We start from the raw sequence: 14,270 nt of genomic DNA, 5'->3' as shown, positions 1-14,270 counted from the left end.
TACTATTAGTGCTGTGAAAATATGGAAATTTTGTAGCTATTATCTTCCGTGCATTTTATATTAAATTATATGTGGAGTTTTTTGGCATGACTTAATATGCAGAAAAATGGTTTCTCCATTCCCAACAAGTATCTTTTTTTAATTGAAGAGAATGCCTTTTATTTTTTACTTGATCATCATCAAATGAGGAGTTAATAATTAGGAGCTAAAATGAGAACTTCAACTTCTATACCAAAAGTATGGAAAGAATTCAAGCTTTCAAAACATTAAAAATATTTTGGTAAATTAAGTATATGTTATTGTACTTTAATAATACTTTAAATACAAAGTATATTTGGAAGAAAAAAAGATTTCTTTTTTACCCTAGAGTCATGAATAACAACAAAAAAAATCGTAGTATAACTGAGATACCCTGATTTGCATAAATTTGTAGTTTAGCAGTTAAATGCTTTTGCCTCAGATGAGGAAATGACAGCCAAAGATGGCCACCTGAAATAATCTGTACCCCATCTACTAAAGATTTGACATGGAGCCATTCTCCCTCCCAAGGCACATGGGCTGTGATGCCACCACTTTCTTGTCTTTGTGGTGTTCCCAAGAGACACATAGCAGCCATCTCTAGGCTTATAAGGCCAAGAGGAAGCAGAATTTAGATTACTGAACTGAAAGGTTGCTTCCACCGACTCAAGCCTTGCAGATTAGACTCAGTGCGCTAAAAGGGAGCAAGTGCATTGGTTTCTCTTTAAAACTTGTACTCCATTCATGAATTTCCAGTTTTTTTCTAGAGCAATAGCCACATTAATCTCTTTGAAATAGAATTTTAAAGTGTAGTGGCATAAGGAAGTTAGGGCAGCTCAGAAGCATGTTTTAGGTAAATGACCGTGATGGTATTATGTGGCAAAACATGTATTTATAGTTCACTGGAAAGTTATAAGTCTCGTGAAGACACCTGTTGTTGCTGTCAGTTTCCTCATGTTAAAACCAAAGTCCAGGCTCTCGTTGAAATGATTTTACTTCACCATCATCCATCAGATACTAATTTCAGAGCTTCATAAGACGGAAATTCTTGACTCACAGCCTGTGTTCTTTCCACCTGCAGTTGTTTGAAGGGGATCGTTATAACATTGCCTCCCTTGTGTGTTATGTATCTCATTCTCTCTGACTCAGATGATAGCATTTGCAAGGACTGTAGACAGGACATAATGTACTGCAGGTATTTTAACACTTCTTTTACCACAGTAGCCTTACTGTCCAATCTCTGATCCCTAGGATGTTCAAAACTATCACCAGAGAATGTTAAGTGTTCATGAATCCTTGCCCCTCACCATTAGCATCACACGAGAGTTTCAGATAGCATTAGTATAGTTATACATACTAAAGCTAAAACTTAAAACATTTAATTTTGTTAGACTCATATCTCTGAGAAAGAAAAAGGAGTAGTAGAAAGAACAGTAATTTTTGGAATGAGAGTCTTTGGTTTGAAACTTGACTCGGAGTCTCATAGACTGAGTCAGCTTGTTGTTTCCTCTAAAGCCTCAATTTCTTAGTCTGAAAAAAATGGGGTATAAAAGTTCCTACATTGTAAGGTTGTTAAGATGATACAAGATAATGTATATAAAATACTCAGCACATAAATACTTAAAAATAGTAGGTAGTATAATATATGAGTCTTTTAATGTATGGCAGTGGCATTTTTGTTGGACCTAGAATTTTCTTGAACCAGAGCTACTATTCTGCATCCTGATTCCTTTTCTCTTGCTAGTTAGGCTTTCGGTTTTTACTCACGGTGTTAATAGTGTTTGTAAGTGTCACTTCTGTGCCTAAATACTGGCATGAAAATGGTTGATCTAAAGGAAGGTCACTTGTCAGTTTCAGTAATGTTTTTTAAAATGTGCTGAGGAGAGAGGGAGGAGATTGTGTGTGTGTTTCAAATTCCTTGGAAATAAGATGGTAGATGTTTTGAGAATCTGTTAAATAGCTCAAAATCTAAGATGGTAGGTTTTTTAAAAAGGCAGACTTTGGATCCACATGAGCCTTCCTTTGTAGAGTCTCAAGCTCTTATCTTAATACTGTGGAATGTATTACTGACTGGAATTTTTTTCAGCCCTGAAAGATAATCGCTGGTTCACTGGGCATTTATCAGAACCTCCCTCCTGGGTGAGATTTACAATAGAAGAGCAGATATCTCGGTCCTTAGGCTTTTCTCACAGTTGCTCAAATAATTCAAATCATTATGCCAGAGCGGAGACTAGATCCTAATTGTTTGTGCAGCTTTTCTAATTGTGTCCAGATGTTGGGCCCACTTTTATCTTTGGAAGCTATTAACATTCTTGATTCTTTCGAGATGAGCCAAAAAGCACAGACGCTTGGTGCCTGAAAATTCATTCAAAACACCCTGCCAGACCACATGTTAGGCTATGAAAGAACCAGATCTCAGTGTAACTCAGTGAAAGGCTCAAGACTTGTATTTTTGGGGAGATATGGTGCTCGCTCCATCATAGTTCAGATGGTAAAAGGAGAGCCAAGAGTAGCCATGGGGAAAATATATTTTCCAAGAGAGGGCAATAGTATGATAGTAATGAAGGGCAAAGGAAAGTGAGACCCAAAAGATATACTTTGGCTCTTATGCCTAAGAGGCAGATAAATCAGTTTCGATCATTTAGGGGAAATATTTTTCTCTGTTGCTCTAAGCTCATTTGACCTGCTCACTCGTGTTCAGCAAGAAAATGGAGATGCATTTTGATAAATTTAAATGGATCTATAAAGAGAAAGTAGATGATTCTCTTAAGTGCTTATGTGCTAAAAAGAAAAAAAAAGTATCACTTGGAATCAGTACTTGTTAAAAATAATTATTTAATACCAGCCAAGAAGTATTAGGTAGTCACTATGTGTTAGTAATGTGTAGTGTACAAAAACCAACTGAGACATTTATTGCTGACTAGGAATTTATAGGTTAAAAGGGGAAGACGACAGTGGTTATTACCATTGTCTAATATTTATGGAGTGTTTACTGTAACTGTTTTTTCTAATTCTTTATATGTAAGGAGCATCACCTGGATGCTTCAGACAGAACTTAATTAAGGCTATGGGACCTCTACATATGAAGGTGACATAATACTAGGCCAAATGCTGGGTAAGTAGTATAGAAAAGTATTAAAGGATTTATAAGAGGGAAAGCAAAAACTTAGACGTGTAAGAAGACTTGGTGAGGATTTTCCAAGCAGGTGCAATGTCGGAAAAGTAGAAAAAAAAAATTGAATATTTAGTTTGGCTGAACTGGATGTTGACTGGATATTAGAGAACCTTGAATGCCAAAGTAATGAGTTGAATTTGATTCTTTTGGTCATAGTGTAGTATAAAGACAGATCAGAGAAGTAAAATACCAGAGTATTTTTTAGGAGAGTCAGTTGGATGATTCATGTTTGAAAAGACCAGAAAAGGTGAGACCAGTTAGAAATTTGGTGGAATAGCAAAGGTATGGATCATTCTCACTGTAAGCCTTTTGTTTCTTTTTAGATGTGCTGCCTTTATTTCTCTAGTTAGTAACCCTTTGAAGACAACTAGACTTGAAGAATTAGAGCACCAGTGCCCAGAAGTCAAGTCAGTTTACATAGAGGCAATTACCAAAGCTGGTTAACTGGAAGGGTTATTTCATCTGGGCTCCAGGGAATCTTATAACTTACGATTCCAGTAATTCTTGGTAGTTTCAAAAACCATTCAAAGGAGTATTCATGGCCACACACACAACTTGAATAATAACTTATGTAATTAAATGAGTTAATACATGTAGGTGCCCAGTAATAAAAACAAAACCCAAAACCACACATGTATAATAAATGTTAGATTGAAAAGCAAAACAAGCAACTCTATGATAAGACATATTATTCCAAGGAAGAAAAAAGTTTTTTTTTCTTGCAAATATTCATGTGTAAAACTGAGAAGAAAATGTAGGCTCTCTAGTTTAAATAGATTTAATTACTATTAAGGCAGAAAAGAATTATTATAGAAATTAAGAAAAGAGTAGGTTGACCATTGTGTTTTACTTAGTGACAGTCTTTAAAATGAATGTTTAAAATAGAAGGACATAAAGTTTAATGTCTAGTAGATGGTCATTCCAAAGGAAGACGTGGCCTTTGGTCAGGCTCCTTCCCAGTTACGGCTCCCTGAGCATCGTGTTACAACACGTGCAAACCCAGAAACAGAAGTAAGTAGGAGAGGAAAAAGGTCCTGCTGTTTCGGTTTTTTTGTTTTTTGGTTTTTTTTTGAGTTATTGGTGTTTAATTTACATACCATATAAGTCACTCATTTAAAGTGTGCAGTTCAGTGGTTTTTAGTTTTACAGAGATGTGCAGCCATCACCATAATCTAGTTTTTAAAAATTTGTAATTTTCTTTTTAATTTATAACTTTCAAATTGAGATATAATTCCCATATCATAAAATGCACCATCTTAAGGCTGTGGTTTTTTAGCGTATCAGCAAGGTTGTGCAACCATAACCACTGTCGAATTCCAGACATTTTCATCACCCCCAAAAGAAACCACAATCCTGTTAGCAGTCACTTCTCATTCGCTCTTCCCCCTCTCCCCAGGCAACTAGTAATCTGCTTTCTGTCTCTTCGGATTTGCTTCTTTGGGGCATTTTATGTCAATGGAATCATACAAAATGTGGCCTTTGTGTTTGGCTTCTTTCACTAAGTTTAAATGTTTTCAAGGTTTATCCATTTTGTAGCATATATCAATACATCATTCCTTTTTATGGCCGAATAATATTCCATTGTATGGCTAGACCCTATTTTGTTTACCATCTAATTTTAGAACATTTTGATCACCCCCCAAAAGAAACTCTATCCATTAGCAGTCACTCACCATCCCACCCACTCACCCCAACGCCCCCAGCCCTAGGCAACCATAATCTACTTTCTGTCTCCACAGATTTGTTTATTCTGAACATTTCATATAAATAGTCATAGCATATGTGGTCTTTCGTGACTAGTTTCTTTCATTTAGTGTAATGTTTTTGAGGTTCATCCATGTACCACGTATCAGTATTTCATCGACGAATAATATTCCACTGTGTGGATGTACCACATTTTACATATCCATTCATTGGTCTATAGGCATTTAAGTCTTTCTGCTTTTATATAGCATTTTTCAAAGAAAAATAAACATAGGCTACAGTTGCTTATGAATTCACCCCTTTTTGGGCTTAGACAGAGCATCCATTTAGCTTGCCAGATGCTGCTTACAAAGAAAAATGGGCCAGTTTTAGTATAGGAATTCCTGCATTTTCTGCATCAGATAAAAGAATCAGAGCAAGACCTGGCTGTTTTCAAAGTTTGACTTTTCTGCTCAGTCTGTTCTCCCTACGGCTTCAGGTTTCTGGTATTGTCATTCAACTGAACGTCTTCATTTCTTCTGTTGAAAAAATACCCGAGCTCACATTGGAACAAAAAGCCCACCAGCCAGCTGAAGCCCCGGGGACTGCACTGCCTTTAATCAGCCTGGAATGATTCTCTTAAGCTTTCAGTACTGACAGGCTGTTGTCTAGCACACGTGATCCTCTGGCTCAAAAGTGCTGAAAGAAAAGTTCAAAGATAAGGTTACTGGGAAAATTCCATTCCCCTGCTCTTTCTGCACCCAACTTGATGGCAGTTCTGACATGTCAAGAATTTTCATTTTGATTTTAGAAAACTTGCAACATGAGATGCCTCTAACCAGACTTAAAACCTGATGATGAGGGTTCATATTCTATGTGTAGTGGTAACTAGCTATGAAATCTCAGGCAAATTTCTCTCCTATAAGGTAAAAATGATAATATGTACTTCAAAAGATTTGAAGATTAAGTGAAATAGTACATTGTCTCTCAGTTGGTAGGTGCCTAATAAGTGCAAGTTCTCTTCCTTCCTCCTTTACATGGTGGTCATGAAGTTTGGATGAGAACATCATGTGAAAGCACCTAGTAAAAAGCCACATTCAATACTTAGAAGGTATTCAATAAATGTCAGGTGAATTTGAACTTGAGTTCCCAGAGAATGGAGCTCTTTTTTATAGATAAAGAGTGGTGTGTGTGAATGAGGGAAAGAGTGACAGACAGACACTGTATCAGTTTTTGCTGCATCACCTTAAAACCACCTCAAAACTTAGTGGTCAGCTGGTGCAATTGCAGCTGGGGCTGGCTGCCTTAGGAAGGCCGCTCAGGCAATCTGTTATCTAGGGCCTTTCTCCACACGTGCGTCACCACGTAGCAGGCTCACCCAGGTGTATTTACGTGGTAGTAGGATGCACAAGCACATTTCAAGTTCCTGCTTGCAGTATATTTGCTATTGTCTCAATGACCAAAGCGAGTCACATGGCCAGGCCCAGAGTCATTGTGGGAGGGCACTACTGAAGAACAGGGATACCAAAGATACAAAGAAGAAATTGTTGTGGCCATTTTTACAATCTCCCCTAGGTACTAATTATGATTGTAATACAGATCTGTTTACTGTATTTAAAATCAGACCAAGAACAGGTGCCATAATATGACTAGTGTTATTAAGGATATCTTGGTCACAGAAGGAATGCTATCTGCGTGTAAACTGAATTCATCAGTGAAGCACTCAGTTGTTGAAAAAGACAAAGAATAGTTGGTGATTTAACTCCAAAAATGGTAGAAATCTTTACTTGAATCGAGAAGGGCTTTTGTCATCAAATAAGAGAAAGCAAATGTTCTCATCTTCTCATCTAAACAGTGGGAGAAGTTAGGCAAGTGATTTATACTCTAGCTTAACAGCCATTCCTTTGATTTTTATGCTGTGTTTTAGAATTAGACCACAGAAAAATTATCTGTAGTGTTTTATTCCTGGTTTCAAGACCTGAGTTTTAAAAATCCACCTGTATTGCACCTGGAAGGAATTGATGATGCCTCATAGATGTATATAGTACCAGTTATACAATTTTTATTGTTGGATGTGATGCTTTCTTAAAAAAATAATGTCTTTATGGTTTTCATAACAGTTCCACAGGAGAACATATTTTAACTTACCTGTTATTTCTACCCAGAAGTTGTCATTTTTATTGATAACTCATTTCATTCATTTCTCTGCATATATAAAGATGGATGGATAAACTGACATGAAATGACAAATAATGAGGAGAGGCTGGTGCATGATATGTGCAACTTACTCTCAAACATTAAGTGTGTGTTTTCTAAGAAAGGAGTTATTCTGTTTTGTGTGCATTTCCTAAGAAAAAGGATATTCTCTGGTTGCCATTTTACAGTTGTCAAGTGATGATTTTTCTAATGAACTTTTCCCTTCTCTCTCCAACCTTCTTCACTTTCAGATTATTACTCTGAGTTCATGGATTCTTTTTATTCAGTGTATCCTTTTTACTGCTTAGAATGCCCCAGAATTTACCAGTGAGAGCCCCTCAAGTGGCTCCTGTGTCCTGCTTATAAATCCTCTTCAGTTTTTGAGTATTCGCTTGCTTTTTTTGACACCAAAAGACGTTCCATGCCCACTCTGTACTTTTTCTGCCCTAGGTCTGGATTTAGCTATCTCTTTTAAGAAGCCTTAGCTCCTTTGAGTGGGGACTGGTATTTAGAAACTAAGATCTGAGTGCTAGGTGGTATTGGGGTGTCATTGCTTCAAGGCCTTTAATGAAAAACAGCTCAGAAGTTTTTGAAATAAATCACGAGTTCATGTTAATACTTACAGTTCAAATATAACACTACGGGATTCTTCTGTACCTTCCTCTGTTTCATATTTTAATATATAGATATTGCCAGATCCCCTTCGTAAGGCTTGTACTATTTTGCACTCTGATTCAGCAACATATGAGAGTGCCTGTGTCCCCACAGCCTTACCAACAAATAGAGCGTTGTCAAGCTTTTGAATTTTTGCCATCTGAAATGTAAGAAGGTACATCTCTGAGTAGTTTTGATTTGAGTTTTCTCTTATTTTGGGTGAACCTAAACATTTTTTTTTTTTATGTTCAAGGACTAATAGAATATCCATGTATAAACTATCTTATGTTTAGTCCTTGTTTTTGTCTTTTTTCCTTGATTTTCAGAATTCTTTAGTAGCTTATCTGTTTAATATGTAAAGAACTCTTTAATTTAAAAAAAAAAAACAGGAAATTCCACTTTGTGATTTGTCTTGGCTTATAGTATATATGTGCTTATTTTTAAAATTTGTGATGTTTTATTTACACAAAAGGTTTTTATCTGTCCATTTTTTTTAAATTGCATCTGGGTTTTTGCCATAGTGAGAAAGTCTTTTCCACACCTAAGTTTTAAATGTATTCACACATGCTTTCTTCTAGTACTTATGGTTTCCATTTTTACAATTAGACCTCTTATCCATTTGGAGTATTAAGGTATGAAGTGTGCATCCAATTTAATCTTTTTTTTTTTTTTCAAGTACCTACCCAGTTTTTTGGGTAGCCATTTGGGCTTTCTACTTTGTTTACAGACTATTTTGTTTAGCTGGTTGGGGTAAGGATATTTTGTTATAAAAGTACATTGTATACCATACATGTCAGCAATTGGTAGTACTTTCACAGTTGCTTGTCTCACAGAGATGCTCCAAACACTCCTTTTTTATGTGTAGGACTGTGTGTAGGCTTGCTGCAGGGTCAGTGGTCCCAAAGAGAGGACCGATCAAAAGGACTTAGCTTCCTGACTTGTTGACAAATACCAAACCGCCCCCATTTTTACAAATTTTATTTTGTTGTAATTCTTTCAGAACTATATTATGAAATAGTACCTTAAGTTTAACTTAAAAATTAAACAGAATAAGCATGAAAAGCACATAATCATACCTAGAACAAAACAAAACACACATTCAGCACATAATCATTGACTGGTCCTAGCAAATACTGTGTTTAATCCCTAATAAGCAAAGAGGCAACAGACAGTGAAGTAAGCTATTGGCAGCATCTGGAAGTGAGCAAATCTGGGATTGGCTGCTGTTGAATTTAGCAATGGAGAAAAGTAAGATGACAAACGTCTGAGAGGCAGTCGGGGTGCTGGCTTGAAACTGGATGAAGCAAGTATCAGGAGATAAGATTGCGAAACAAAGGTGCCTGGAGAGAAACACTTGCTGTTTTCTGTCTTCCAGACCCTGCCTCATCTACTACTTAATACTTAAGGCTCTCAACCTTCTGGTCTTTTTTCCTGGTTACTGGGAGAAAGGGCAATATAAACCCACATGTTCGTGAAAAGCATGAACTGTATAATAAACTGTATAGTAAATACTTCCCAGTATTAGACTACTAGTCACGAGCACAAAGCTACTTCAGCATGTGAAAAAGGTATGGCTACCTAGGTTTTTAAATTAGGCCAGGTAAATATTCTTTTTGCCATTGTTACCAGTTGTAACTAGTAACTGCTATCTTCTGCTCTCTTATATTGTAATTGCTGTTGCATAACTGCTGATTCTGCCCTGCTCTGTAACTGTTGACTCTTTTCTCAGGGATAGTTTGAGGCCCAACCTAAACCCTCCTCTACCAGCCCTCCCCTACCACCCAGCTTGCAGGATTTCTACATCTTCTGGGCACACGTAACTCTTACAATCAGTTCTATCTATTTAATACTTATGCTGTATTATCTTCTTTTAAAAAATGTTCAAAAGAAGTAAGTAAATTCATCTATAATCCTACTGTCAGAGACAAATCCTGTTAACATTTTGGTATATTTTCTTTTAGTCTTTTTTTCCCTCCTATGTATATGATTTTATAGAATCGATATCATACTGTGTGTGTGTGTGTGTGTGTGTGTATACACATATATAATATCGTATTCTGTTTTCCCCCTTTATCTTAAACCATTTGTAAATAGTATTTGAAAAGTTACATAATAGTTCATGGAGTGGATTGTGATTTACTTACATTTTCTTTTTCATTCATATTTTTCTCATTAGTTCAATTGAGATCATCAAGGGAAGTCACCATATTGTATCATCGCCCTTTCCTACTGCAATGCCTGTAGAGAATATTGTATATGTAGATGATTAATAAATATTTTTGCTTGTTCCTCTGTTTTCAGTCTGATCTTATTGGAACTATTTGCTACAGGGGACCCAAGTATTAGCTTACTCAGTCATTGCATCACCCAGTTCTTTCCATCTAGAAAAAGAGAACCAGAAAAAAATCTTTGTATTTTAGGGGACCTATGAATCCTTTAAAATTCTACAAAAAGTATTTTGAGTGAGCATTTGTGCATTTGCCTGTGATTTTCATTAGATTCTCGAAGGAGTCCTTATCTAACAAAAAGAGCCACTGATCCAGAGACTGCAACCCGTCTGGAGATGGAACTAAGATTTATTAAACTTATTTGAAATCTAGGATATTACATTTCACCTTTTATTTTTCTTGGTTTTCAGGAAGGGATGAGACCATGCAGCCTGCAAAACCATCTTTCCTCGAATATTTTGAACAAAAAGAAAAGGAAAACCAGATCAACAGCTTTGGCAAGAGTGTACCTGGCCCACTGAAGAGCTCTTCAGATTGGAAAGTCCCACAGGATGGAGACTATGAGTTCGTAAGTAGCGTTGGAAGTAAATGGTTGTGTCTACTGGGGGAAGTTATTTGAAATGTCACGTTCAATTCTGTCATTTTACTGAAAGTGCCTGAGCATTTTCTTATACAGTTCAAGTGTAAGTACCCTAGCTGTAGCTCCTAGGCCAAGGGCCTCACCAGTTTAAGAGAACAGCATTTTGACTGACATTTGAGCAGTTCTGGGGCCCCCAATTAGTGGTATCTTTTTTGCTTTAAAAATCCTTTATTCGCTTGCCATTTTTCTTTTTGTTGAGTTTGAAATTGTTAATGGTGAAAGAAATGTTTAGTCATCCAGTGAAGATGCCCTGTCTTTAATAAGTTTATTTGGGATTGCGATTTTATATTTAAGAATTAGACTGGAGGGCAAATAATGCTGTCTTGTAGTGTCTTTGTTGTTTTGCTAACCATTTTCCTAATTTTAGGCTCTCTGAGAGGATTATTCTGAATTTTGCCTGAGGATAAATAGTAAGCTGTTCCAAAGTTTCTTATGAAAAACTGGGTGTGTTTTTCATTTCTCTGCTGTGGAACATTTCTCCCTCAGCCACAGACACTTGTTAATGTTCACAGAGATTTAATGAGTAGAGGCAATAAAAAATTGGATGGAAAAAAGTAAGCTAAGGAGTCTGCATTCGTTTTCTGAATAGTTTTAGGAAAGAATTTTCTCTTTAAGAATATTTAATTTTTACATTTTTAAATTCTGACATAATTCTGTTGTTGTTTGTTAAGAGCTTAGCTTGGGTGTTGTATTGCATTCTGGGAGGCCTTTCTAGTCCTGGCTTTACACTATCCTACTGATTGGCCGAGAGGAAATGATACCATTCTTCCATAACATAATTTCTACTTTTGTAAAATGGCACGAATGTCACAGTTTATACAGGTAATGATAGAGATCTTTTGAGACCAGAATAACTTACCTGAGGTTATTTAACTGATTAGTCACCGAACCCATATTAGAATCCACGTTCATTTGTTTTATAATCTGTTTGTTCATTGATTCATGTATTCATCATCTACTGTTCATTATCATTTATGTGTTTACTTATTTATTTATTAGTTTTCTGAGCACCAATATGTGCTTGACACTTTCTAGGAATATAATAGTGAATAAAACAGCCCAAAACCTATCTCTCATGGAGGTTTCATTCTAGAAGATGTGGTAATAAGGAAGTCAAATATGTGGAATGTCAGATAGTGATAAGTGTTATAGGAAATATAAAGCAGGAAAAGGGAAATTTGATGGGATGGGGAAGAGAGAGAGGGGAGTGTGTGTGTGTGTGTGTGTGTAAATGTGTAGCAATTTAAAATGAGTTAAGGAAGTTCTCACTGGTAAGATGAGGGAGTGAACTACATGAACACCCAGAGGAAGAGCTTTTCAGACAGCTGGAGTAGCAAATGTAAGGGTCTTGAGGCAGGGACTTGCTTAGTGTATGTGGAGAACGGTGAAGAGAACAAAGTGTCTGAAATGGCATCGGAGTCATGTAGCAGAAATGAGATCAGAGACCTAACACAGAGCCAGATAATGTAGAGCTTTTGTGTACTAATCAGGACTTTAGCTTTTACTCTGAGTGAAATGGAAAACAATTGGCAAGGTGTGACTTGATACTATGTTTTAAAAAATAATATTTTTTAGTATTAATACACTATACGGAGACTAGATTTTTCTGGACACAGGTCTAGTAGTGTTGTTATGCACTGTACAAAGGAGGTCGAATATGGGGCACATCTGCTTCCATTCCATGGCATTCATATTTTCCACTGAGTCAAGATTCAGTTTCAGAATCCTTAACACAGTGTTTTTAGGCTGCCACTGCCACTGTTAATCAGAGTAGACTCATGAATTATTCTGCTCACTGTTCCACACTGCTTGTGTAGTAATCTTCAACAAATTTGTAAGGACTGATTTTCTCAGTTTAGTGAGTCTTTAGGCAAAGATGAAATAACTTCTGGGTATCAAATTATGTCATCATTATGATAGAATGCTTACGAATCCTAAAATCTATATTCCTAGGTCTAATTTCTTTCTTTATACACACACACACACACACACACGTTATAGACTCTAGTGATCTTGTAATTTCAGTCACTTTAAGCTAGTCATTATTTTTGGATCAGTAGTTCCAGTGTTGGAAGAATTCACTTCATTCTGCCGTAGTTTTCTCACACTAAATCATTGGCAAAGACTTTGTTTTAATGGGCAAGCTACTTATGTAAAGGGGCTTCAGTAGGTGTTTAAGGAGAGTGTTTTTACTTTAGAAGTAGGTGGCTGCTGGAGGGAGCTGGCCGTGCGCAGTGAAGAGGTTAGCGCACCACGCAGCCTGCGTCCCTCCTGGCCCGCTCAGCAGAAGGGTCCCAAGACCGCCCTCCCCACCAGAGGCTAATCCAACAGCACCCAGTTCACGGACCTTTGTGTGTGTTCTGTACAGTGTTTAAATTTTTTTAGATTAGTTACCTATGTTTAAAAATTGAGAGCTTTTACATAAAAAGTTGGCTCTACAGCTTTTTTTGAAAACTGGGAAGATCCGGCCATGATAGACCTATATTATTGGGTGACGCGTTGTCCAGCCGAGTAGCAGCCACCCCATTGGGGTGCGACCTCAGTATCTGGCCTGCCCCCTTCGCTGGTACTAACTCTCTGACCTGTCTGGCATTTAGGGATGTTCGATATTGGGACTCTTGCTCTAACTCATTTGGATGCGTCTATGTTCGTTCACACTGTACCTGAGCCTGCCGATCCTGACATACAGAATTTTATTCTATTTTTACCTTCAGAATTTCAAGATAATTCATTTTTTAAGTTCTCTTTAAAGAAAATATGAAACTAAGCAATGAAAGAAAATTTAGGTAGGGCGTACATGAGCTGCTATACCACAAAGGAGTAAAGAGCAAATGAAAACTATTTTTAATGCCTTGATATTCTTGTTGTATAGCTCTTGCCTTAATCCCGAATCAAGCATTTGAAATAATTGTCTAAAATAGTGTTTCTCAAAGTGTGGTCCCCCGACCAGCAGTGTCAGCATCCCCTGGAAAATTGGGAATGCAGTTTGTCAGACCCCACCCCTGACACACTGAATCAGAATCTCTGGGGACAGGCAGCACCTGGTACCCTGTGTTTTAACCTACTTTCTGCGTGATTGTAACCTACTAAATTCATGTAAGTTTCTTCTTTTTTTTTCTATTAGATGCTACAGAAATTCAGATATAAAGATGTATTCATATTTTATTAATATTGCATGATTTTTAAATTTCCTTTTTACTCCCCTTTTGAGTCTCCAGTCCTCTTCATGGAGGAATGAAAAAAGCACATCAAATAAGGAAATGTACATTTGTAAGTGACATCTGGCCAAGATAGAGCCAATCTGTTGAAGGAAGTATTCTGAATACTCTCACTAAGCTTAAAGAAGGGTATGTGTCAGACTAGCTGACATATTTCCCTTTACAGTCTCTTACAGAGACTTCCTAATTTCCCGACAGGCAGTATTTAATTGTGGAAAAGATATTCTTTCTTCCTGTGAAGGCAATTCCTATTTTGAAATGAACTTTTTACCCACAATGTCTAATAGGAAGTAATTTAATTAGCAATGGCAGGATTTGGTAATTTAATCAGGAATGGCAGGAAGCGATGCTGACAAAACTATATTTTCATCTGAAACTCAATACTTACATTTCTAAAACCGAATCGCCTCATTTGCCTAGTTGAAAAATGCAACAAAGATTTTTTTTAATGTTTAGCG

The 14,270-nt window shown here is 36.8% G+C and overlaps 1 protein-coding gene across 2 annotated transcripts in view; it reads left to right on the top strand.

Annotated features, from left to right (window-relative positions):
- Positions 1-14,270, top strand: part of STK4 (serine/threonine kinase 4) — an 86,325-nt gene that overhangs the window by 33,511 nt on the left and 38,544 nt on the right. For both annotated transcript variants that reach the window (XM_011369353.2, XM_011369354.2), the window contains one exon: positions 10,365-10,522. In XM_011369353.2, the coding sequence (XP_011367655.1) occupies positions 10,365-10,522 (158 nt within the window). The remainder of the gene's footprint in view (positions 1-10,364; positions 10,523-14,270) is intronic.

This window comes from Pteropus vampyrus, unplaced genomic scaffold (assembly GCF_000151845.1).
Source record: "Pteropus vampyrus isolate Shadow unplaced genomic scaffold, Pvam_2.0 Scaffold147, whole genome shotgun sequence".
NCBI lineage: Eukaryota > Metazoa > Chordata > Mammalia > Chiroptera > Pteropodidae > Pteropus > Pteropus vampyrus.
Note: the sequence above shows the minus strand (reverse complement) of the source record. Positions and strands in the feature narration are given on the sequence as shown.